General features: G+C 45.8%; 1 protein-coding gene across 1 annotated transcript in view; it reads right to left on the bottom strand.

The window, feature by feature from the left end:
- Positions 1-447: 447 nt before the first annotated feature.
- The window catches only part of LOC144819166 (uncharacterized), a 119,714-nt gene continuing 92,401 nt past the window's right edge, over positions 448-27,760 (bottom strand). The window contains 2 exon segments of the mRNA XM_078677138.1: positions 448-579; positions 26,276-26,492. Coding sequence (XP_078533264.1) covers positions 448-579; positions 26,276-26,492 — 349 coding nt within the window.

The raw sequence follows: 27,760 nt of genomic DNA, 5'->3' as shown, positions 1-27,760 counted from the left end.
ATAGGCAGGCAGGGTTTAACACCTTGGCTGCTAAGGCTTTTCCCGTCCTGTGCTGATGAACTTCATTTCCCATTGTTCATGACAAGGTCAGCTCATCATAAGCACAGCTCCAGTGTACTGCATGACGAGCTGACCTTGTCATTAGCATGGAAGTGGTTTACGCTCCATTAGTCCTGTTTCCAAGGGCTTTTGGTACCTTTATTGTGGCCCCACTACCCCAGCCTTTAGCTCCTGACCAACACCCTTTCTCAATTGCGAGCCAGGGTTGGAAAATGAAGCTTCCCTCTGGGGATTTGAGCAGAAAATATGTATTTAAACCGTACCAAAGGTGGATGGGTGTCAGTGCCCCGACATGTCTGTACTTGTTGCTTTATGTGAGTTGTGTCAGACAGCAGCGCTCCCATTTCATATCACCCACCTGAAATCCATGTCTGTTCTGTGTGAAGACTATTTTGAAGCCGGGGTTGGTTCTGGGGTCCCTTCTGCATGGATTGTGTACTTTCCTGGGGTGGTGTACACCTTCTCAAAGTCCAGCTGCCTCTTCACAAGTGTATCATATTTGTCCTGGTGATCGCATACCTGCCAGGAGTTGGAACAAACAATACACAAGAGTCAAACGGTGTCTAATCCTGGACACCAACAAAATTACTCAATGTAATCACTCCACTGATAGGGGCAGGGTGCAGACATGAAGATAAGACAGTGCTGCTAATTGTCTGAGAGGTGAAGACCTAGGACCTAATTTAGGTCTCGGCAGACAGGTTACTCCTTCACAACTATGACAAATATCCCGTCCAACAAAATATAAATCCCGTAGGACATAATGGGATTAATAATTTGGCGGATGGGATATCCATTGCAGTTGTGACGGAGTAACCCATCTACCGAGATCTAAATCAGGACCTCAGAGCCGTGATTAAAGTTGGAGGGACTCGAAGACCCTCTTACATCTGGAGGACACTTTAGGAACTCAGTTGAATCCGTCAACTGAATCTTCAAAACAATGTGGAATAATTCAGACGTATTTAGAGGACTGATTTCAGCAATATCAGAACAGTAAATTAAAAAACAAAAATGAATAAGCAAAGTATATGAGAGTCACTAAATAGCACCAAGCAACTGCCAGTCACTCATAAAACATTAATAAAAAAATAATATTAACATAGTAAGTGGGATCTTGAGTGAGGGGGAGGAACAAAGGAAAGTGTAGAAGAAAGGGGGTGAAAAGAGAGCATGCGGGGGAAACTGAGAGAAATGGAAAAAAAACACACTCTCTATGATGTGATGAATATAACATAAAATAGAGAGAATTCCTGCAAGAAAAAAACAGTTGATCCAAAACTGTGAGACCAAAACATTTCTGGGCGAAAAGAATAGAAGAAGTGCGAGGAAAGCTATTGAAACACAGCACCTATCTGAGATAGACAAGAAAATCATCCTATCCAAGCTCACTCTGTTGTATATTGGAAATGATAGGTCTGCCAAGAGACAGCTGAAACTGCCTGTAGCAAGATCTAAAAGGGAGACAGGCCCCTTCAGGGAAAAGGCCCACATCCTAAGAAAGAAACCGGGGTAGACATTTTATTTGTTATTCCCTCAACACTTGAACATTGCCTCACAAACCTTTGACCACCAATCTCTTGCTTGTGCTGTGGACCATAGGTTTAAAACCTCAGCCCACATTTGAGGATGCAATTCATTGTCCTCACTCCTGGTCTGGCACACACCCTCTCTCTCTCACTGTCCTCACTCCAGGTCTCTTAAACACCCTCTCCCTCTCACTGTCCTCACTCCAGGTCTCCGGCACACCCTCTCCCTCTCACTGTCCTCACTCCTGGTCTCCGGCACACCCTCTCCCTCTCACTGTCCTCACTCCTGGTCTCCGACACACCCTCTCCCTCTCACTGTCCTCACTCCTGGTCTCTTACACACCCTCTCCCTCTCACTGTCCTCACTCCTGGTCTCCCACACACCCTCTCCCTCTCACTGTCCTCACTCCAGGTCTCTTACACACCCTCTCCCTCTCACTGTCCTCACTCCTGGTCTCCGACACACCCTCTCCCTCTCACTGTCCTCATTCCAGGTCTCTTACACACCCTCTCCCTCTCCTCACTCCAGGTCTCTTACACTCCCTCTCCCTCTCACTGTCCTCACTCCTGGTCTCCGGCACACCCTCTCCCTCTCACTGTCCTCACTCCTGGTCTCCGACACACCCTCTCCCTCTCACTGTCCTCACTCCTGGTCTCCGACACACCCTCTCCCTCTCACTGTCCTCACTCCTGGTCTCTTACACACCCTCTCCCTCTCACTGTCCTCACTCCTGGTCTCCCACACACCCTCTCCCTCTCACTGTCCTCACTCCAGGTCTCTTACACACCCTCTCCCTCTCACTGTCCTCACTCCTGGTCTCCGACACACCCTCTCCCTCTCACTGTCCTCATTCCAGGTCTCTTACACACCCTCTCCCTCTCACTGTCCTCACTCCAGGTCTCTTACACTCCCTCTCCCTCTCACTGTCCTCACTCCTGGTCTCCCACACACCCTCTCCCTCTCACTGTCCTCACTCCAGGTCTCTTACACACCCTCTCCCTCTCACTGTCCTCACTCCTGGTCTCCGACACACCCTCTCCCTCTCACTGTCCTCATTCCAGGTCTCTTACACACCCTCTCCCTCTCACTGTCCTCACTCCAGGTCTCTTACACTCCCTCTCCCTCTCACTGTCCTCACTCCAGGTCTCTTACACACCCTCTCCCTCTCACTGTCCTCACTCCTGGTCTCCCACACACCCTCTCCCTCTCACTGTCCTCACTCCAGGTCTCTTACACACCCTCTCCCTCTCACTGTCCTCACTCCTGGTCTCCGGCACACCCTCTCCCTCTCACTGTCCTCACTCCTGGTCTCCGACACACCCTCTCCCTCTCACTGTCCTCACTCCAGGTCTCTTACACTCCCTCTCCCTCTCACTGTCCTCACTCCAGGTCTCTTACACTCCCTCTCCCTCTCACTGTCCTCACTCCAGGTCTCTTACACACCCTCTCCCTCTCACTGTCCTCACTCCTGGTCTCTTACACACCCTCTCCCTCTCACTGTCCTCACTCCTGGTCTCCCACACACCCTCTCCCTCTCACTGTCCTCACTCCAGGTCTCTTACACACCCTCTCCCTCTCACTGTCCTCACTCCTGGTCTCCGACACACCCTCTCCCTCTCACTGTCCTCATTCCAGGTCTCTTACACACCCTCTCCCTCTCACTGTCCTCACTCCAGGTCTCTTACACTCCCTCTCCCTCTCACTGTCCTCACTCCAGGTCTCTTACACACCCTCTCCCTCTCACTGTCCTCACTCCTGGTCTCCCACACACCCTCTCCCTCTCACTGTCCTCACTCCAGGTCTCTTACACACCCTCTCCCTCTCACTGTCCTCACTCCTGGTCTCTTACACTCCCTCTCCCTCTCACTGTCCTCACTTCAGGTCTCTTACACACCCTCTCCCTCTCACTGTCCTCACTCCTGGTCTCTTACACACCCTCTCCCTCTCACTGTCCTCACTCCAGGTCTCTTACACTCCCTCTCCCTCTCACTGTCCTCACTCCTGGTCTCCGGCACACCCTCTCCCTCTCACTGTCCTCACTCCTGGTCTCCCACACACACTCACCCTCTCACTGTCCTCACTCCAGGTCTCTTACACACCCTCTCCCTCTCACTGTCCTCACTCCTGGTCTCCCACACACCCTCTCCCTCTCACTGTCCTCACTCCAGGTCTCTTACACACCCTCTCCCTCTCCTGGTCCCTGTCAATCTCAGTAAAAAGACACTTGGGGAGAGCTGCTCTGCTCCCTCTACAGTTGTGAGTGCAGACAAAGGTCAGAGTACATTTTGGTTCCTTTGCTGGTGCACCTTGTAAGATACCACCTCTCTGCACAGCGTACTAAAATCAAGTAGTCTATATAAAAAGTGTGAGATATCTCCAGAGGAAGATAGAAGCAACAGGTAGATAATACCAACTCTCTTTTTGTGGAAGCATTGGCGAGAAGTTAGGCTTATCGAAGGGTTGTGTTAGGGCATTTTTTGGACTCATAGAGGCAACAAATGTGACATACACTCAAGAATAAACCCAAGACCAATTTTCTATGAAAATAACAAGATTCTTTAAATTTCTTTTTTAGAAGCAAGTCTTCAAATCAGAGATATGCTTTATGCAATTTGAAAACTCAAATAAATAATTTGTATACATGTGGTTATCGAAACAAATGCAGTGCAGTTCAATCTATGCCTTACTTTCAGTAACTAGGCACTTGGCGGTCAATTCCGTCAAATAGTTACTATCGGGTTCAATAGGGAAATCAATGGAAGTGTATAGCTGCAGTGAAATTCAGTAGACCGCCAACAACATCAAGGTCACTGGCAGCAGTTAATTGGAAGCCAATTGATTGGGAACACTGCCAAACCGGTGTTTGCGTTTGTTGGAGAATGGTGAGTTTTCAGGTAGCAGAGGACCTCTGATTCAGTTGACACTGCGGTTGTTGGTAGTATGACTCTGCCAAGGCGTTTTAATCGACCATGGTCCTAAGCAAGGTCAGAGGTCATCTTCACTAGTATGATGAAGGCCTTTGGGGGCCCAGGACTCGGGACAGCAGGCAGAGGAGTTGCACCTCGAGCAGGAGTACCAGAGGTTGTGGGTGTTTTTTCCAGAGTTCACTGGCAGTGGTCAGGCTGCTGGTGTTCTACAGAGCAGACCATCATGGAAGAGGTAGTACTTCCACCATTGCTGCTTTATGCCGTTGATGCCACTGTTAGGAACATGGCTGTTTTCACTGTCGATAGTTATGCTGAGAGGATCCCTCGATTTATTGGAGACTTACAGGGGTCTATTCCACTGTACTGGTGAACCAACAGTCCTATGATGCTGCAACGTTTCTTTCTGTTGTGAGTTGCAATTGCACGGAGTGTGCCAGTCCTCAACCACTGCAGTTTCTTTACTGGCAGGTGACGGGGACTAGAGCCTCTAGCCCAAAGAGAGGTTATTGGCAAATTGCTGAAGGCTGCAGGGTTCTGGGGCATCTTGGAGGCCTCGCAAGTTTCAGGAGAGACAGCAGGTTGCAATGGTTGGGTTCTTAGCAGTGGTGGGGGTTTGTGCCAGTTTCCTCTGCATCGTGTCTCAGTTCTTGAAAAGCAGTGGTCTTCTTCTGTCATCTTCTTGTGTCTGTTGAATCTAAAGCCCTGGGTACCAGGAGTACTACTTACTGGGGCTTACAAGGGAGACAGAAGTTGTACAAATCATGCGACAATTTTAGGAAAGGGAGATCTGGCACTGAAAACCTGGTTAGCAGGGACCCAGTGCACTTACAATTCACAATTACATCACATATCAGGCACAAATTGGGGGCAAACCATGGTAAAAGAGGTACTTTCCTACACACTTCATAAAGGATGATCAGGACCACACATGGAGCTGCGTCCATATCTAAAAGCATCCTTCTGCATGTGAAGAGTTTACCCCAGGGTGCAGATACCCTTCAAGAGCCTGTCCCCCGGTGTGAATGGTCAGTCAATGGAGGGGTGGCAGCGTGGCAATACTGTCCCTTCACAACTGACAGTTTACTTTGGAAGCGACAATAGGCCGACATTTATTTGTTTAAAAGAACAATACCAGCACGTGTCACTGGACACTACAGGCACTTCGAATGGAGACTGATTTAGTTACATTGTGACAGTACTAAAGGTTATGTGCAGTAATGCTATAGCATTCTTACAGTACTTGCACTGCTCATCATGGCTGTGACACGTTTATTGGGTCAGTAGAGACTCCTGCAGAGCTGTAAGATCTTTTTGACAGTACTAGCACTTCTCAGCAGAGCTGCAAGAGCATCGCTACATTAACAACATTTCTCAGCAATTCTGTAGGACCTTTGCAACACTACTCACACTTCTCAGCAGTTCTTCAGGACCTTTGTGCCAGAACTGGTACTTCCCAGCAGAGCTGCAAGAGTGTTGCTGCATTACGGACATTTCTCAGCAGTTCTGCAGAACCGTTGCAGCAGTACTGACATTTCTCAGCAATTCTTCAAGATCTTTGCGGCAGTATTGGCACTTCTCAGCAGGTCTGAAAGACCTGTGTGGCAGTACTGATATTTCACAGCAGTTCTGCATGTCAGATCCACGCTCTTTTCAAATGCACAGGAGCAGAATGCCGCAAGTTCCCAATGCCTCACCAAGATTCCTCAACCACACGCATTAAACAGCATGTAAGCCAACGAAACCCGGAGGGGGGGAGGGGATGGGACAGAGAAGAGACAGCCACACCAGTCTGATTCTTCCTCTCCGCTTTGAACACCCTTCTGTGTTCTTCGCTTCTTCAGACGGGATAGGTAAGTAAAGACTGTAAAGAAAATTCACAATTTAATTCTAAACCTCCAGAAGCAATTTAATATATAGTGTCACCTTTCATAATCTACCCTATATAGGTGTGACCTATGCACCTCTTCTATTGATGGTGTTGTATATGTTTCTTGATGCTGTGAACTAAAATAACAATATATTAGTTTTTTCCTTCTTCAGATTAATCTGCTTAATCCTATTTACTTCTCTCTCTCTCTCTTTATTGCCTTCTGAATACTCACCTTGTTGTTAAACAGCTGTAGGGTTATTGGGATTCTTTTTGGTAAGTATATGTTGACTTTTATCCTTTGCTTCATCTTATTCTATCTATGTATTTACATCTACTTTAAATTCCTCTGATAGTCTTTCTCTTCTTGTTACTTAATGAACCTTGGAGTTACTTCATTCCTGGCTGCACTAAAACCGGGTCACATGCAATGTTTTAACCTTTCCGTTTTTTCAGAGTTATTTCCTGTTTAAAAATACAAATATGTACATCGAGTACTTAACCTACTTGTGCTGACTCTTCCTTTGTCAGAAAACTTACTCCAAGGCGTCCATCTCTTCTAGAACCTTCGGTGAAGTGCACCACAGAATGGACATGACACCCGGATACCGATAATTGCGGTCATCACGAGAGCGCTAACTCATCGCCCAAACTCAGGATTTCGGGCGGCCTTCTTGTGATGGTACATGCTGGATTTCGATGTTGCCTGTGCACAGTGTTCTTCTTTGTTCCAAGCTTGTGCAACATAGAGTTTACCAAGAGTATTTTTACCTTACGTGGTCTGACAGTCCTGACAGTACCCTCCCTCAAAGTAAATCCTCTCTGCTTGGGCTTGTTTGGGTACCATTTATGAAATTCCTTAATCAATCGAGGAGCATGAACATCTATAGACAGCTCCCAAGATCTTTCATCAGGTCCATAACCATTGCAGTCCAACAAATAGTATAATTGAGCTTTCTTAGTCTTAGCATCCAAAACTTGCTGTACTTCAAACTCCTCTCCTTTCCCAGTCTGAATTGGCCTGGGGGGTTTATTCATTTGCATATCATTTGTCACCTTTTTTAGTAAAGAGACGTGAAATGCTGGTTGAACTTGTAACCCCACTGGCAACTTCAATTGGTAATTTAAGGTTCTCAACTTTTTCTCAATTAGATAAGGGCCGACAAATCTTTGCTGAAATTTTCTAATTCCTTTAAGCCTAAGATTCTTTGTATTCAACCACACCTTATCCCCAACTTTTAACTCTGGTTCTTTTCTTCTCTTTTTATCTGCATAGAATTTGTAACTTTATTTTGCTTTGGCTAAGTTCTCTGTAGCTAAACCATGTACCTGTGTCATGTGTTCAAAAAAATCTGATACTGCTGGAACGTCCATCTCCTGAAAACTTAAGGATTAATGGGGATGCCTACCATTGTTTAGATAGAATGGGGAGTAACCAGTAAAAACATTCTTTGCATTATTATGCACGAACTCTGCAGCCCACAGATAGTCTGGCTAATCACCATCCTGATCTAAAAGACACAACCTTAGGTACTGTTCTAGCTCCTGATTTGTCCGTTCTGTCCGACCGTCAGTTTCTGGGTGATAACTTGTCGTGTACCTGGTTTCTATGCTCAATTTCTTAATGAAGGCCTTCCTTTGGTATGCCATGGGCTCTAACAATGGTTTGACTAAAGGTGGATGCCAATGTGTTTGCCGTGGGCACCCCTTTTAGGGGTACAAAATGAGCCATTTTATCAAATCCTCTACTTGAGGGAAGATCAACGGTTAAGTCCAACGTGACTGTGTGCCAAGGGTAAGAAGGGGTTTTCAAAGGTTGCAATAACCCTTTGGGAGCTTAACGTTCCGATTTTCCCCTTGCGCAGCTTTCATAAGTGGTCACATATTGTCGCACATCCTTTATCATGTCTTTCCACCAAAAACATCTCCTCACCAATTCTTCAGTCTTTGCAATACCTTTATGGCCTGCCAATAGGCTATCATGACTTTCCTTCAATGCTCTTTGTTGCATTTCTGGTGTGGGCAAATAGAGAACTCCATTATGATATGGTAACCCTTTGCAAATTTCTTGTCTTGAATCCTCCTTCACCCAATTATCCATTTCTTCCACAGCCATATCATCTTGTTTTCCCTCTTCCAGAGACTCTTGCAAAACTCCTTCTATCCGTTTTTCCGCTGGTATAATGGTTTGATCCTTGACCTCTTCCGATACTCCCTCAGTACCTAGCCTGGACAAGGCTTCCGCCTTTCCATTTTGTGAACCTGGTCGATAAGTAATGACGAAGTCAAAATCAGCTAAGTATAATGACCAGCGTAACTGTCAAGGTGTCAAAGTTCTAGCTGATTTGGAATTTCAAATTCCTATGGTCTGTATAAACGGTGACCACGTGTCTAGCACCCATCAAATAGTGTCTCCATTCCTTGAAGGCATCTTTGGTGGACAGTAACTCTTTTTTTGTGATTGTGTTGTTGACTTCTGCAGCGGTTAATTTTCTTGAACAAAAGGCTACTGGGTGAAGTTGTCCGGTTGTTCGATGCCTGTGAGACAACACTCCGCCTAACGCCAGATTGGACGCGTCAGTTTCCACATAGACAGGCTCAGAAGGATCTGGGTGTAGCAATATTGGCGCTTAAGTGAAATCTTGTGAAATCTTGTTTTAGCTGGGTGTATGATTCTTCTGCTTCTTTGGTCCACTCAAACTTAACTCCCTTCTTAAGTAATCTAATCAAAGGTATCAGCTTCTGGGAGAAGTTTTGTATGAACCTCCTGTAAAAATTAGCTAATCCATTGAAACTTTGAATTTCCTTCACTGACCTTGGAGATTCCCAATCAATCACAGCCTTGATCTTGTTTTCATCCATGGTTATTCCGTTTTGTGAAAGGATGAAACCCAGAAATTCCACCGAAGTCACATTACATTTTACAAATAGAATGTTTTCTCGTAATTTCTGCAGGACCTTCTTGACGTGTTTTTCATGATCTTCTACTGTGTTAGAAAAAATTAGAATATCGTCAATATATACTATTGTATTCTGATCTATGAACTCTTTCAACATATCTTTGATAGAATGCTGAAAGGTCGCTGGAGCATTGGATAAACCATAAGGCATTATTTGATATTCAAAGAGACCATGCTTAGTCCTAAATGCTGTCTTCCATTTGTCTCCTTCCTGAATTCTGACTAAATGATAGGCCCCTCTCAGATCCAACTTAATATAGATCTTTGCTCCCTTTACATGAACTAACAGATATTAGCGGCAAAGGGTATCGATTCTTGATGGATATCCGATTGACCGCACTGTAGTCTACACAAGATCTTAACTCTCCACTTTTCTTCGGAATAAAAAAAGTGGGGAAGATTCTGGGTATTGAGAGGGTCTAATGAATCCATTCTTTAGGTGTTTTTGCAGGTACTCCTTCAGATGTTCATCCTCTCGCTCTGTTAAAGCATAAATCCTGCTACACGGAAGATTGGACCTTGGATCCAATTCAATTTTACAGTCTAATCCTCAATGTGGGAGAGTTTTTCTGCTTCCACTTCACTAAAGACATCTGCAAATTCTGTGTATTCTGCAGGTAGAGTGGTCGTATTTATCACACAAATTGTAGCCTCTTTTTCACTCAAATGAAAAGCTGGATTTTTCCCATAAGTTCCTCTATGTTCTCCACGGCAATTCTCTTTGCAATAGTCTGAGTTCATTGCTATTGATCGAGAGCCCCAATCAATTGTTGGGTTCTGTTCCGTGAGCCACGGCAACCCCAGGATCAATTGAAACTGCGGAGCATCTATTAAGTTGAATTGTAAGGTTTCAAGATGTCCATCTTCTGATTCCAACTCCACGGGTTCCGTATGGCTCACAATGGACCCATCTGTTTCCGGTGTAGCGACTGAGTTGAGTGTTGCTTTCTGCTGTCTACAGCGCCGGGATGCCCCCGGGTTACTGAGCGCGGTATAAATTTTATATAATAATAATAATAAAATAATAATAACAATGGGTCATGATGAAAGATTTGATCTATCGACTGCTCAAACTGCTTCACTCTTTTCTTTCTTGATCTTTTGTACTAACTTCAACTCGCAAAAAATACCCGTAGCCCCTGAATCAACCATAACGTTTTTTTGTTCCAATATCTTCTTCACAAATCGTAAGGTCATCCTCATTACCAAACTCGGAGCTGCTGATTGTGAGGTATTTGCCAGAGTATGAGGATTTGGAGCTGATTTAGATTCTCAACCACCAGTCCAACCCCGCTTATGGTGGTGCGAGGCGTTTTTTGACTGTGTTTGCTTAGGCTTCTTAGGACAGTTGCGAACAAAGTGACCTGTACCTCCACAATAGAGACATTGCTTATTTATTCTCCGACGTTCCTTTCCTTCCTTAGAGAGGGGTCCTCAGATTTTTCCGATGTGCATGGGTTCTCCCCCATGTGCTGAGTAATTTTCCTTGTTGCCTTCAAACTTTGCCCGATCAAACCTGGCCACACTTGGACGAAAATATTGCTTCTTCTCACCTCTTCGCTCACTGAGGCAAAAATCAATTTCTAATACCAGATCAATTAAGGCTGAAATCTCTGTGAGTCTATTGGGCACCTGAGCCAAGGCGTCTTTTAATTCATCCTTTAAGCCACGATAGAACACTGCTGCTCGTTTGTTCTCGAGCCACTCCGTCTCTACTACCAACTTGTTAAACTGGGCCAAATATGCCAACAGACCTCAACTGTCTTATTTTATCTCCAATAACTCGTTGTCTGTTGCTCGCGAGACTCTTCTTCTGTCAAATATTCGAAGAAATTCCTTTTTTAATTCAGCCAGATCGTAGAAAATGGGATAATTTCTGGTGACCATGGGCATTGACCAAGACGCTGCATCTCCACTTAAATAAGCCAAAATAAATGCCACTCGAGACTGCGCATCGGGGAAAACTGCCGGACGATAAATAAAGTGTAAGGTACATTGTGACAGGAATACTTGGGCATTTTGTGGGTCTCCATTAAATCGCTCTGGTGGGGTCGAAGGAATCACAGGGGATAACGAATGAATGACCTGCGGGGTGATCTTGGGTATGGAAACAAATTCTTATTTGGACTACCTTCAGGAAATACTGAATGCTGAAAACTGGGACTAGACACTAGATTACTCACTTTAATAGTTAAACTCTCTATTCTCTTCTCTAACTGAAATTAGTTCTCTTTGGATTCCCTTTAAAATTTCTCCTATCTTTTTTAAGTACAGACCTTCCGCCATTCTGCTCGGGTGCTAAAAAATATATGGGCACTTCACTCTGTCAGATCTGCACTCTTTTCAAATGCACAGGAGCAGAATGCCGCAAGTTCCCAATGCCTCACCAAGATTCCTCAGCCACACGCATTAAACAGCATGTAAGCCAACAAAACCCAGGGGGGAAAGGGGATGGGACAGAGAAGAGACAGCCATACCAGTCTGATTCTTCCTCCCAGCTTCGGACACCCATCTGTGTTCTTCGCTTCTTCAGACGTGATAGGTAAGTAAAGACTGTAAAAAAATTCACAATTTAATTCTAAACCTCTAGGAGAAATTTAATATATAGTATCACCTTCTATAACCTACCCTATTTAGGTGTGACCTATACTTCTCTTCTATTGATGGTGTTATATATTTCCTTGATGCTGTGAACTAAAAAAACAATATATTAGTTTTTCCTACCTCAGCGTAATCTGCTTAATCCTATTTACTTCTCTCTCTCTCTTTAGTGCCCTCTGAATCCTCACCTTGTTGTTGAACAGCTGTAGGGTTATTGGAACTCTATTTGGTAAGTATGTGTTTACTTTTATCCTTTGCTTTACATTATTCTATCTATGTATATCTATATATTTACTTCTACTTTAAATACTCTGTAGCGTCTGCCTTGAGCGCACTCTCTGAACAGACTCGCTATTTACTCAAATGCGCATGCTTCGAAAATACTGCGCGTATGACGTCAGCAGGGCCCGGCCCTCTTACTTCCGTCCACCTACTGGTTATTATATGACATGCAGACAGGCGGTGGTTTTACCTTATTTTCTGAATATGGGGGGTTAATGATTTTTGGGCCTGGGCAGTACTTTTACTTACAGATATTAGGAGAAATTACACAGATGAAATAAAGAGAGCATGTTTAGAGGTAACAGTTGTGCTGATAAATCATGATATGTTGGCAACACTAAGTAGATGAGTAATACTGCTGCTGGGTTTGGAATTCAATTGTTTGGCATTTGATTGTCACTGTTCTAGTCAGACTCTGTGCCGAAGAAAAGGAGCAACCATAGTCAGCTGAATTCACAAGCTGTTGTCCTCCAAGGGCAGTGATTTATTTCTCTGTGGCATTGCCAGGGTAAATGTAACCCATTTCCCCATCTATTTTAGCCTTGGATGGCCAGGATATCCTGTTGCACATGCGAATGGATGAGAGAACTGTGCAATAACTCAATGGCAGAAGAGACCGTATTCCTGTTGCACACACTTATGCTTCAGGGTCGGTCCATCACTCTTCATCGGACCGAGAATAGTGAGCTAGTGTTTCCTGTCCTCGCCATAGGGGAAGTGGAGAGGCAGGGATTTCCACCTGCGGCAATAAGTGACAGAGCATTGATTAGAGGCGTAGGTAACATATTAGTGAGCCCAACCGATGAAGTCATGAGTTAGAACTACCTCAAAACAATTACGGTTGTTGTTGCCGAACAGCCCCCTGTGTGAATGCATCACACTGCTGTGTGTCTGCAAATTCAGCACAAACACTGCAAGTTATAAATGTCTTGTTGGTGATCGAGCGTGTGTGTGGGCCCAATGTAGCTGGGTTTCATTTGGGTGGCCTGTATCCTTCTTAATTATCGGGACAGTCTGGCCTTACTTTGGACTACGGGGTGCAGCCCATTAAATTGAGCTAAGGGAATGGAACAGACCAAACGCTTGGTTTGAAGCATCTGCCACTGGTTTCTTGACCTTCGAATTGGTGGTTTGAACCAGACCCTATACGATTCAATTTAGCTCAGGCGAAATTAGCTCATGGAGGCCACCGTCCAGTAGGTTGAGCTATAGGGAACGCCACCACATGCTGATTATATTTACTTTTTCACCAATTGACAGGTGTCTGCACAGCTGGCTGCCCACTTTTGTCTGCACTAAATTGGCAAGAAAGGCGCACAATGGACCTGAAGTTTAAGGCTCCTTAATGGGAAGAGGGTAGAACCTAATCGCTGAGGTGGTCGGCCGGGAAGATGGTGCACCAGAGTGGAGTCTGGGGGGAGGCACAATCAACCAGAAGTTCTGGGCAAAATCCCATAATCCCCTTGTGCTTAAAGATGAGTATTTCCGTTGGTAATGCAACTGGTGCTTACTTGAAGCCCCCGGATACTGTCACTTTGGATTCACGCTATGTAACACTGAGAAATACCGGTGTTGGGGGGGTCGATGGGCCCCAGCACGTCCTTATTTGGGATTCAAGGGTTTCACCTATACGGACATAAGTTGGTAGCTAATTTTCTCTTTAGGGAGGACAGCAGCAAGAAAGGGCTTAGATCCAAGAAGGCCCCATGGAGAACTTCCACGCTCGAGGATGTCAATAAGCTCCTAACAGGACTTGGTAGCTTCTGTTCAGAGCCTAAATTCATGTCCTGTTACATAGTGTACACTGTGTGAATTATCGTACTGGTGGCTATTTAATGCCCTCAAACATATTCGTAGTGATAGCTGGCAAAGTTCAAAGTGCAAAGTAACAGTGGTATTTCTAAGTTGTTCATCAATTTTAAACAAGGGGTTGAGCTTGGGAAGCAGCCTAATGTGGGACACGTGCATCATCTTGATTGGTGTCCGGGGTAAAAAACACACAGTCAGTCTCCTTGACTCACAGACAGATAGTGATATCAGGGTCAACAAACTCAGCCACGAGCCTTTAGAGCATTGTAAGGTAAATGCAAATTGGTGGGATTATGATCTTAATTAACTGGGTAGCATGAAAGTCACATGTTTTGGCCCAGGTGCCACATCTTTTCTCCTAAGGCAGAAGATGTGATTTAAAAATCAATTTCCAGTGGCGCAATTATGAAAGGGTATCTGACACAGTAAGCAGTGTTCCATTCACACTAAAATATAAACTCCTCCAGCAGGTGGTAACACATAAGTAGTATTATTTGTTGGTGCTTAAGGGCAACCCTGGGCGTAGTTCGCGTAGTAGCGCTACGCGTAGCAATGCGAAGTGCACTTCGCACTATGCAAGCTATGCGTAGCTACCCAAACTGCGTAGTGCACTGTGCAAAATGCTGTTCGCACTGATTACCCAGTGCCAGATGATTGTCCACACTGTGCAATCAGTGCAAACTGCATCTTGCACAGTGCAAGCGGTCCTTTTCTGCCAATCGAGTAGATTTGTACTTGAGCAGCAGGTTTCTCAACGCGGACTGGTAGTTTCTCATTGTGAGCGGTCACGAGCATACGTGACAACTCGCAGTGAGAAACCTGGCTTACCCGCGTAGAGCATCTCGCCGGGAGGTTTATTTTCCATGCTTGCGATCAGTAACTTGATGTTGCTGATCGGGAATGAGAAAAAAGTCTCACCAGGATGGTATTTTGATCACTCGCGGACTTCAACTTGACCTTGAGGACCGTGAGCATGCAAAAAATGCCTGCTACGCTATGCTACGCATTTTTGCACTGTGCTACGTGCAATTCGCATAGCACGTAGTTGCTCAAACTACGCGAGCGTAGTGTAGTCCTACTTAAGGGTGTCGTCCCTGGGAGGGCAGTGCAGGCTATGTTTTGACAAATCTCGGGGATCGCTTCTACCTGAGGCAGGATACCTTCACAGATAAGCATGGCCTGCCATTTTTTAGTGCCTTGTAAATGGGAAAACAGTGTAATCGGCATGGTACCCTGAGCTAAGCAGCGTGTGAATTAAATTGCATATTTGGTGAAGAAATATACATGGCGAGTGACCTGATGTATAATTCACCACTATGGTTGTGACTCTCTGACCCGCACACCCCTCACCCCCCCCCTTTGTTGGTGTGCTCAGACTTCTTGGATGTAGCACCATAAGATGAGGATATCACCCTGCTATGACTGTGGTGTAGCAACAGGCTATGCCGGGGCATATGGTTCAGGGTGGCAAACAAGCAGAATAGGATATCAATGTGATCTGCATGGAAATCAGGGGGGCACTGAACATCTTTTTCTTAATTTTCTATTCATGTCGATGGCAGGGAGGTGCATCGTGATATGATGGCAGCAGCATGACTGCAAGAAGATGGATCAAAAATCGACTAGGGTACGGCGTGCTGCGGCACCAAGCACGGCGAGTACACTTGGGAGAACATTGGGGTGCCAACACACTCTTTTCCCGGTTTGTATGGGTAAGGCAACCTGAATTTACGTTTAGCAGGAGGGGATTTATCAGACCTTCAAGCAAACGGGTACATTTATCGTTAGTGGACGCCTGTGTTTTCATAGACCCCCAAGGCCCGAATCATGGTCGTTGTCGGGTACGCTGAGGTGGGTGTCACTAGCAACGGTTTTAACCAGCACAGCGATCATACCTGAGGCCACGGACATATCGGCCTGTAATAGCTAGTCCCCTCCGCAAAATGGCACAGGGGCCCCGAGTTTACTAAAGGCTTTTCCTGCTTAGAATATTACATGGAACTCCTTGTTGAGTCCCTATCAGTTCCTGTAATATTGACATCTATGGGCAGGGCGCTAGTCAAATAAATGTGTGGATCTCATATGGAGCGTGGTTTATACCAACAATATTCAAGTGCAAACGAGCGAGGGGCATAAACACAGGGGTTGGATCCTTACTCCACATGCTCAAGCATAATCTAATCCAGATAACCATTATGGAGTTATATTTGCCAGAGAGAGCGAATCTGTCTAGCAGAGGGCTTGAACCGATTATGACAAGCCATTTAGGGCCCATTGGAGTGGGGTTGGGTGGTCAAGCCTTAGGTGGTGGGAGGGGGAGGGCGAGAGCTCCAATGACCTCCTAGCTCTGTGGCGGTGTCCCGGGCAAGAAAATGGAGTGGGTTCTTTTTTTGCATGGACTGTTTGACCCTGGAACAGGGCGAGCATTTAAAGGCGGTTCTGGGCTGGCAAGAGGGGGAATTTACCTGCAGGTGGTCCTGGACTCTCCTGTCCTACCTGAGATGCCTTGGTGTGTATTAAGATGTTGGGGGGTATCTGGTGTTCAGGAACCCCTTTGGGGGCAAGGTAGTAAGCGGTGCCCTTGTGGTAAGTACCTCCGAGATGGAAGACAGGAAAGTTATTGCTGATAAAACAGTGCAAATTGGAGCCTGCTGGCACAGCAAGCATAGAGGGATTGATTCATAACCAGAGTGCGTGTCTTGATATCCTGATGACTAAGGCCATATCTGGAATGTAAAGACAATCTGTTGCTATAAGGAGCCTACCTCTTCGGGCTACAATATCTGTGGATGGTTTATCTATGCCTGATTAAAAATGATCCAGTGTGTTGAAAATGAACAAATTAAAGAATAATACTTACAGGTGTAATAAAAGACTAGCCATGATGACCAAATATCTGCCTGTTGTCTCTCTGTGGTGCCAGATGATGGGGAGGGTAAAGTTGTTATCTCAATGGGGCGATTTGCACGATGTATGCACACTATGACTGTCTCCACCCGCACCTAGGGGCGTGGCACCCTTAGTGGCATCTCGGGCGGAAGCCGGTCTGTTTTCTCTTTTCTGTAGGTGGACGTAAGTCAGGGGGCCGGGCCCTGCTGATATCATACAAGGGCGCAAGTGGTCCCTCACACGCCACGGCAACTATAAAAGCGTCAGGAGAGGTCAAGAAACCCTCTTTGTCCCTCTCAACAGCTCAAAAGACCAGCTGCAAATTTCCCACCCGCCCATCCCCAAGGCTAAGGACAGGACTGGCAGTGTCCCGGGCAAGAAAATGGAGTGGACTCCGTTTTTGCATGGTGTTAGATCTGGGGGTCTCTAGTTGGCAATGATATTCACCTTCGTCTAAATAGGGACCCTTACTTCTAAGTCAGGATAAGGGGATTACACTCATTGATCACCCCTTCTCAGTCCCTTGGTAGAGTTGCATGATCAGACAGGCTTATCCTGGAGGCACTGTGTTAAGCATTTGTGAATATGCCCAGTAATCCAGTGAAAACACTACAAATGGACACAACACCAGTGTTTTAAAAATAAGTATTCCTTATATAGACTTAAACACAATACTCAAATGACAAAAATCCACAATACTATACTAAAAGTTGACTTAAAGATGATTAAAGTTGCTTAGTTCAAAATGATGGTAAATGCGACAAAGTTCTCAACAAAGTACCTGGATGCGTAACGCAAAGTAAACAAAAGGCCCGCAAAAGGGGAGATGCGTCGGTTCCGTGATCCAGGGCAGATGATGCGTCCGGCCTCAATGCTTGCACAGAGTAGGGGATGCGTCGTGATCCTTACTGGTGCGGAGGTGATGCGTAGATTCTCAGCCTGCGGGCCCGTTGCGGTGTGCAAGATGCCACCTTGATGCGATGCGATGATCTGCTTGCAATGTGAGAAGATGGCGCCCTTGATCCGGCAATGCGATGATGATGCGATGACGCGCTGGCAGCCTTGCGACGACTCTGTACTTTGGAGCCGTGACATGCCCTGCGACACACTTCTCCGGTGATGTGATGGTGACTCTCACGATGGCGTCACGCTTCTCTGGTGATGCGACAGGAGGTAGCTTCGATGAACACACTCTTCCAGGGAGATGCAGCGAAGGCTCGCTTCTCCGGCGATGCAACGATTTCAGCTGGGGCGTGGACACTCTTCTTCTTGATGCGTCGCGCTTCCAGCTCCCAGCGGCATGCAAGTGTCTGGAGTCAGAATTCCCAGCAAGGAAAATCAGTGGGGAGCTGGAGGTGAAGTGTCCCTGAAACTACAGCAGGAAGCAAGCACAGTTCAAACCCTTGGAGAATATTCTGTAAATGATGAAAGTCCTTAAAATGTTCCTTCTCCTTTCCCTTGGCAATGGAGCAACCACTGCAGGCCAACCCAGAAAACAGCACACTGGAAGAGGGGCAGTCCAAACTCCTGCAGCTTCCTTGGTTTTTCTCCTCGGCAGAAAGGTTTCTTGTCCAGAAGTGATCTAATTTCTTGGGATCAGGGTCCCAATATTTATTCCCCAAAATCCTTTGTTCTCTGAAGGCAGAGAGGCCTGTGCCTAGTGCAAAACAGTTCCTGAGCACTTTGTTTACATGACTCTCTTCTTCCTTTAACTGTGCCGGCAGAGATATCAGCCGCCCCCCAGGAGGTGGAGGCAGCACAGGGGAGGGAAGATACAGCTATGGAGTACTCTGTTGACATGATTCCTCCTCTCCTTTCACAGTGCAGGGCAGAGACATCAGACAAGCCACAGGAGGAGGAGCCAGCATTGTAGAGGGAAGGCCCAGTCCTATTCAGGTCCCAGGTACAACTCCTCCTTCCCATCTAGATGCAGATCTCCCTATTCACCACCGGGCTGCCCCAGCCTGTCTCCTGGAATCCCCCAGCCCTGTCACTCACAAACCCAGACAAGGAATACACAACCCAGTAGAGGCAGGCCTGGATAGTTAAGCCAGAAAATACCTCCTTTCTAAATGTGGTATTTTCAAACACAGAATATTAAAACCAACTTTACTAAAAGATGTATTTTATTATTCTGAGTTCAGGCATACTAAATTTGAATTTCTACCATGTATCCTGAGTCAGTTAGGAATATAAGAATGTAATAATCTAACTGCCCATTCTGACCTGTGAGAACAGGTAGCCTTCAATAGTGAAAAACGAAAATGGCTGTAATTCACTATTAGAACATGCTACACACATCAGAGGTGTGTCTAATATGAAGCAAAGGGAAGGTTTTAGGGACTGGCAAGTGGGTGCACTTAGCCAAGTCAACATGGCAGTGCTAGACTGCACACAGGCCTTGCAATAGCAGGCCTGAGACACACTGGACAAGCTGCTTCTCTGGTTGGCACAACCAGTGCTGCAAGCCCACTAGTATCATTTGATTTACATACCCTGGGCACACATGGTGCACTGTAATAGGGGCTGATAGATAAATCAAACAACCCAATCATGGAATAACTAATTAGTACATACATTTAACATAGGGAGCACTTGCACTGTGGCACTGATTAGCAGTGGCACAGTGCCCAAAGCATAAAACCAGCAAAAACATATCAAAACAGATGAGGCAATCTGTCAAAATGGAAGGGAGACTCACGCCAATGATACCAGGTCTAACACATGGACTGTCTGACCCTGGTACAGGGTGAGCATTCAATAGTGGCTCCGGTTTTGCGGGAGGGGGTACTGACCTGCTGGTGGTCCGGGACTCTCCTGCCCTACCTGAGAGGCCTTGGTGTGTATTAAGAAGTTGGGGGGTATCCGGTGTTCAGGAACCTCTTTGGGGGCAAGGTAGTAAGCGGTGCCCTGGTGGTAAGTACCTCCGAGATGGAGGACCGGAAAGTTATTGCTGATAAAACTGTCAGGGTCTGACTAAGGTGCCTACCTAGATAAAGAACTACATCTCCCAGAATGCCTAGCATGAAGGGGAATGGCCTCAGAAGGCATATCTTCTCATGGATGCCTGCTATTGGTGCTTGTGATTTGTCCATTGGGAGCTGATGTTGCGGACGCCCTGTCCCCGCGGAGCTGCTGGGGAGGTGTGGTTCGTTTTGCTCTGTGGCTGTGGAGCAAGTTGTGTTCAACTACGCGAAGACAGTTACCGGCTGGTACTGTCTAGAGATTATTCCGCAAGATGCGTGAGACGCTTGGATTGCCCCCTCTGTGTTCTTGTGGTACTGTTTCTCCTGTTAGGTGAGTGAACAGGAGACGCTTGGATTTCCCCCTCGCTGTCACTCATGCAACACAAGTTTGAGGCTTTGCAGCTGTGTCCTGCTCTTTCAGTTTCCTCTTGTATGATACATTTCTGACCCCACATTAGTCCTGCGACCGCACTTACGGAAGTAACAGAATACATTAAAGGCATTTTAGATGCCAGGGGTGGTTTGGGGGGGAGGCGCTGCTGATCATGTTCGACCTATCAGCAGCCTTTGATACAGTCTGGTGCGCTGGTGTGCCTTGAGTCCATTGGTATAGCGTGTCTAGTCTTGGCTGGCTCACCTCCTTTGTGGTAGGAAGGGTCAACAGGTCTGGATTCCGCCCTTCTCCTTGAAAGTGCGTGAGCTGCCAGAGGGAGTTCCCCAGGAATCGGCCTTGAGCCAAACTATATTTATTACACTTCTCACTGCTCTTACAGAGATAGCAACGCCCTGGGGGCTTAAGGTATAGTCTACGCTGACAATACTCAGCTTTTGTTCTCATGTGGGAAAGGAGAAGAGATTTCAGGGATGCTGATGAAAACCTGCCCGAATGCAGACTTCCATTGGCTGGCCGTTCACCAGCTCAAGTGCCATGCGGACAAAACAGAAATTGTTTTCTTTGACAATACTTGTCTCCAGAAACCTGGCAGACTTTCTGGCCTGAAGATACCTCCCCCCAGTACCCCAAAGAAGCATAGTTAAGAACTTAGGATTCAAATTTGATTATATCTGTCCTTTAAGCTACAGATTAAGTCAGTGGTAGACACCTTCCTTGATTTACTGCAGTCCTTAGAAAAGTTCCTAGATTACTTTTCCATCACTGCAAAAAAGCAGCCCTGATAACCTGGACTATGGTGACGCACTCTATTTCCACCCAACGGAACACCTGTTGGATAGGCTTCAGGTGGTCCAAAATGTGGCAGGCCATTTTCTTCTGGATCTGCCAGTGTGAGCGCGTATGTCCCCTCATCTGAGTGCTCTTCCCAGGATTCCTATCAGGAACAGAATCTGGGTCAAGGCACTAGTACTAGTTCACAAGTCACTTTACCAGACCAGTGCTGTCTACCTTAGAACAAGGTTCAGTTTCTATGGCCCGTCAACAAACCTGAGGTCTGCCAATAATTTGCTAGCAGTGACTCCCAGAATTTGGCGTGTTAGAGCGGGAGGTAGGTCACTTACCCATCAAGGACCAGCATTTTGGAATAAGCTCCCTCTCGAGGTCCGCACAGTAAGCAATGTTGCTGTGTGAAAAAAAGGCTGGATTTTTTGTGCATGATTAAAATGCCAGGACCTTCTATCACTTCATACTGAGTTTGTCCTGCAGTCCCAAGAAAACCCAGCTTTAGCAAGAACTTCATATATGTACAGTCATGAAAATGAGTCCTTCAAATACACCTATTTATGCCCTCAAGGCTGCAGACTCTCTTGTAGAACGGATCTGGACAGAACAGGATGTGACTGATCGGCTTTAGGAAGGACTTCCTTTGTGCATCTTTGACTTGTATCCCTTTATCTGTGCTATGCAAGCATCTGCAAGCCTAAAGAAGCATTTGCAATGCAAATTGGTCTTGCAATTTTTAGAATTATAGGTATTGGCGTTGTAAATGACAATGCGTTTTCCCTATGTGTTTTGGATTGGAGTGAGTGTATTTGTGTGGAGTGGAATTAGGTGGGCTTGATTGGAATTGTTAGTTGTGGAATCGTGTGTGGTGGAGGTGTAGTGTGGAGTGTATTTGTGAATTCGAATTATGTGGCATGGTGTGCAGTGGAAATATGTGAATAGTAGTTATGTGGTATTGAGTGTACTTCCATTATGTGGTGTGGAACTCTGTGTCATGGAGTGTAATTATGCAGAAATACATTTTGTGTTGTGGAGTGTTATGTTGTGAAGTTTAATTATGTGGTATGCTTTTGAATTTTGGGGCATGATGTGGAATTCTGTGATGTGCTTCAGCTGTATGTGGTGTGTTGAGTAATTGTGTTGTTGAGTTGAAATATGTGATTCGTTGTCAAATTATGTGGTATGAAAAGCCATATACACAAATCTGGAAACCCAATTAAATGCAGTCTGCGATGAATACTCCAAATAGACCCCTGAATTTCACATAACTAACCGCGCTGGGAGCCCATACTACTGACATACTGACATACAGTGCAGAAAACCAGTACCAAGTATATATTTTTGTACAATGAAAGAGGGATATGGATGTTAAAATGGTGTCCGAAAGGTTAATTCCCCAGGATAATACACTTCAGGGCACATGGGGAGGGCTTCTACACTATAGTTAGTGGGAAGGTGTGGTACCAGGAGTAAAGGGCTGATAGAGGGGTGGTAGTGGAGAAGTAGGCAGGTGTATGTAGGAAGAGGCAAATATGCTGCTGAAGAGAAGCAGAGACAGGACTGATGTTGAGCTGTTTCTGCTTTGGATACAGTTTTTCCTTCGTAATGTCTAAGATTGGTTCTGGGGATCTGAAATATCATCTTTTGATATCGGCATCAGAGGTTTTGGTGGCGAACCAGACGTGTCTTTCTTGTCTTTGGAAGTGGAAGGTTTCTGCTCGGAAACTAACTTTTGTTTCGAACTGGAGGATTAGGGCTCTGAACCAGATGTGTCTTTTGGAGAAAAATGTTTTGAGTCCGAAAACAATTTGTCTCAACTCGATCCAGAGCCTCAAGGCTTGACCACTTGTTTCAATACCCGGCCTGAGGGCAAGGCATCAGAAACGTCATCTCGGTGCCGACCAAGGCCCAGAGACAGAGGTGGTGCTGAAGCCTTATATTTAGTAAATGATAGTTTATGGGTACAGGGATTTTGGTACTCATGACACCCTGTCCTGCTGGAATGTCTTCTGACTCCAACTTGATCTTAAGGTCAGAATCTGATTCTCAGACTGAAAAGGCCTCTTCTTCTGCAGCGTCCGTCTCTTCCTGTTCAGATTCTTCTCTGAAGATATCCGGAGTCTGTTGAGTGCCTTGGTACTGCATTTTTCATCATCGAGCCCAATGATCTGGAGGAGTCTTTTTCAACTTGAACAAACAACAGGCCTTGCAGTCTTCTTCCTTGTGCTCCGGTGACAAGCACAAGTTGCAGACCTGGGGTAGATCAGTGCGAGGGTTCTTGGAGTGGCACTGAGGACAGGTCTGAAAATGAATCTCGTCCATCGGCAGAGGAGTGTATCAATACCGCTAGGCCTAAAGGCCACCCACAAACTTTTCAACTGAAGATGAGAGAGACTCACTCACACACTTACACCTGAAAGACTGAGCCAGGTGTAAGTAGAATAGAATGGGTTCAGGTTAAGGCTCCCAAGGCTCACTCACACAATTATAGCAGGGGTTTCCCAAGTGTCAATGGAGAGTTAGATCAAAAGGAGTGAGCCAGTGGTGAGTAGAAGGGATGTGGCTCTGAATGTGGCTCCCAAGGCTCACTTGGACTATGGGCTATGTCATAATATGTTATGATATATTGGTTTATATGTATGTATGTATTTGTATTTATATAGCACATAAATCACCTGTAGGTCTCAGAGCGCTAATATATAGCACACAAATCACCCAAAAGAGTACCTAAGAGCTTGGGCAGGTGTGTAGGTATGTAGGTGTGTGGTCTCGAAGGTGCTTGTTTGAAGAGGCAGGTCCTCAGCTTCTTGTGGGACTCAAGAAGTGAAGAGTTGGCTCTGAGTGTTAAGGGAGGCCTTTCCACATCATGGATGTGATGTAGCAAAATAAGCGACCTCCAGGTGTGATTTTACAGATGTGGGAATCTGTGCAAGTAAGAGTGAGGCAGAGCGCAGGTGTCTGGTGGTTTGGTGGAAGTGTATGCAACTGTTCAGGTATTCAGGTATTCAGGTATTCTGACCCTGAGTTATGTAGTGCTTTGTATGCGTGCGTGAGAAGTTTGAATTAGCTACGATTGGAGACGGGGAGCCAGTGAGGCTTCTTGAGGTTAGTGTGATGTGGGTGCAGCATAGGAGGTTCAGTATTAGTCTTGCAGCCGTGTTCTCAATGATCCAGAGTCTTTGTAGGCATTGTTTGGAGTTTCTGGAGTAGAGAGTGATGCTGCAGTCCAGCCTGCTGGTGACAAGTGTCCATGTGAGGGTCCATCTGGTATAGTGAGGCAACCATTTGAAGATCTGTTGTAGCATGCGCAGGATGTGAAAACAGGAGGTGCACACAGTGTTGACATGAGCCGTCATGTTGAGCTTGTCTATAATGATCCCTGGATTTCTTACGTGGTGTGAGAGTGTTGGTCCTAGGTCCGATGGCCACCAGGTGGAGTCCTACGGGGAGGTCTTTTTGCCAAAGATCGGGTACTTCCGTCTTCTCGGAGTTGAGCTGCAGGCAGTTGGTCTGCATCCAATCTGCTATCATGGCCATGCAGTTGGTGAAGTTACCTCTGGTGGTGATTGTCTTGTCCACCAAGGACAGCATGAGTTGAGTGTCATTGGTGTAGGAGATTACAGTGATGTCTTGTGATAGGATGATGTTGGCAAGCGGTGCTATGTATATTTAGAAAAGGGTGGGGCAGAGGGAGGATCACTGTGGGACGCTGGATATCGATTTATTGTTCTCTGATGTGAAGGGTGGCAGCCTGATCCTTTGGGTTCATGCCATGAGAATGGAACATACCCATTTAGGAGATAATCCTTGTATGCCAATCTTATGGAATCTTCTGATGAGAGAGTTATGGGAGACAGTGTTGAAGGCAGCGGAGTGGTCAAACAGGATGAGTACAGCTGTTTCTCCTAGGTCCAGGATGATTTGAATGTCGGCGGTGGTCAGGATGAGTGCTGTGTCAGTGCTGTGTTACCTTCTGAATCATGATTGAGTGTTGTCTAGAGGACAGTGAAGGTCGAGGTGTGGTATGAGTTGCTTGTTAGTGGCCTTCTCAATTACTTTGGCTGGCTAGGGGAGCAGGGAGATGGGTCAAAAGGTACTCAGTGGATGCGTGACGTGAGTAGGACATTGATTTCTGCAAGCTTCCATTCATCTGGGAAAGTAGTGGACCTAATGGAGGTGTTGATGAGGCGGGTTAGGGTGGTGCTGAATGGTGGTGTTCCTCCGTTGTAGATGTGGTGGGGCCATTGGTCCGCAGAGCCCCCTGAATGGATGGTCCACATGATTGCCGCTGTGTGGTTTCTGGTGAGAGTTGTCCTTTCTGTAAGGTGGGTTTCTAAGTTGGTGGAGGGTGGGATAGCAACAAGTTCTCTGGGGTTGAATTGATGTCCAAAGATGTTGTAGAAAGGTATTTAGGTGTATGTACAAGAGATGTGTCTCTGAGTGTGGCTGTCAAGGCTCCCTCACACACTTAGATCGAAAGGGGTGAGCCAGGAGTGAGTAAAAGAGATGTGGCTCTGAGTGTGGCACCCAAAGCTCACACAATAACACCAGAAGGAGTGAGCCAGGTGAGAAGAGATGTGGCTCTGAGTAAATCACCCAAGGCTCCTTCACACATGTAGATCAGAATAAATATGAGGAAGTGGGGCGAGGACATTCTGTCCATGGCGCCCTCACAGACTGCCACTCGGAGGGGAGGTTCAACTCCATAGCACACATGAAATTCAATTCATATTTAAACAAATCATAGTAATGTCTTCATTCTTTTATACTTGTTAGTGGAATCTTCACATGCAGTTTTGTAGGCCAGATTGACAGCCAACATGTTTTGTTGCCTCAGTTTGTACACGCATGCAACTTTTTCAAGGCTTTACTGTCTTCAATTGGACCACCGGCGTGGGGACAATTAGAAAGAAGGATATACATATCACAACGCTCCCTCTTCGGTATACGTGTCAAATCACGTTCAAATCTCTTGAGCTTTGTCCAGAACCCTCACGCCGTCTCCTCGAGTAGGTGAGACGGCGGGAGCATTGTTTAGAATGGGGAAGCATCGTGAAAGAGTCACTCGCACAATGACACCAGAAGGAGTGACCCGATAGATGCAAAGGGTCAGGCTCTGCATTCACTTGTGCCCAAGGCCCCATAAAATGTCAACCCAGCCTGCAAAGTGTCATCTCTCCTTTTAACTATAATTAATGTTAACTTACCTCCTTATACACCTTCTGCTTGAAATCTGAAGCCTCCTTTGAGATATCCTGGTTCGGCTGGCACCCTTTGGCCATTTCCAGAGCACAGTACAGAGAGTTACCTCCAGACTTGGTTGGGATAACAGAGCCATCAGGAGCTACCAAGTTGAACTGCCCCTTGTATAGACTTTCCTTTCCTTGGACACGATTGATGAGAATGTTGGTCTTGTTTGAATCCCTGGAAAAGATAAATTCATGAGACGATTTCTACACCAAACCTACAGTGTTTGAAACAAATGTATGCGCAGTGCACGTTATCATCTCGCCCATGCTTTTCAACATCTACATGAAGTCATTACCAGTACTGATCAATAAATTTCACCTCACGTTCTACAACTATGCAGATGACACGCAAATACTCCTTCAACTGGAATGCCCCAAAGACATTTGAAAATCACCAATTCTCAGCTGTCTCAGAGCCGTGGATCAATGGATGACTTGGAGGCATCTCAAATTGAATGCTTCAAAAACTGAAATACTCACGTGTGGCGATTGCAAAAATTACAACCCGCTTGCCGCATGGCCTGATGAACTGGGATCACTGCCTAAAGTATCGAAGGAGGTAAGAAACCTCGGAATGACCATGGACTCCAAGCTGTCGATGAATGTCCAAGTGAATAAACTAGCAAGATCAAGCTTTGCTACTATAAAAATGATGCGACAAATTTTCCCTCATTTCGGATTTCCACACAAGGTCCAAGCTACCATCTCCCTTGTTCTATCCAAACTCGATTACGCCAATAGCCTCTACCACGGATCACCTTTAACGACCATGAAAAGACTACAACGGATTCAGAACTCGGCTGCCAGACTACTCTTGCATATCAAACCACGAGACCACATCTCCCCTGCCTTGAAAGCCCTGCATTGGTTACCAGTTGCCAGAAGATCGACGTTCAAGCTGCTTTGCATCACCCACAAAGCAATACATGGAATGGGACCACTCTTCATCAGGAATAAAATCACCAAACACATTCAACAAAGGAACCTCCGCTCTAAAGGAGCATCTCGCCTCAAAATCCCACCATACAAGAAAACAAACATGGGTGGCACATCCTTCTCTGTACAAGCAGCCAGACTATGGAACTCTTTACCCCCGAACATAAGGTCCACTGACAACCACCTTATCTTCAGAAAACTACTCAAGATCTGGCTCTTCCCCACATAAGCACCATTCGGAAATAGAAATTTACAGCATATCTCTCTGTATATAAGCATTTGTTTTCACTATAGATATGTACCTATCTTTGGGTATTACTTTATAAAACATGTAAAACAATTATGTTGTTAAAAGAAGAAAATTTAAAAGAAAGAAAAAAAAAAGAAAAAAATAATAATAATAATTATGTACATCAATATATAAAAATCGTTTTTGGTCTACATGTACATACTTCCATTGTACATCTATGTACCTTCCATGTACTTGGATCTGTGTGTCTGTTACTT

The sequence above is a fragment of the Lissotriton helveticus genome, chromosome 2_1 (genome assembly GCF_964261635.1).
Source record: "Lissotriton helveticus chromosome 2_1, aLisHel1.1, whole genome shotgun sequence".
Lineage (NCBI taxonomy): Eukaryota > Metazoa > Chordata > Amphibia > Caudata > Salamandridae > Lissotriton > Lissotriton helveticus.
The sequence above is the reverse complement of the archived record's forward strand: the minus strand, read 5'-3'. Positions and strand labels throughout refer to the sequence as shown.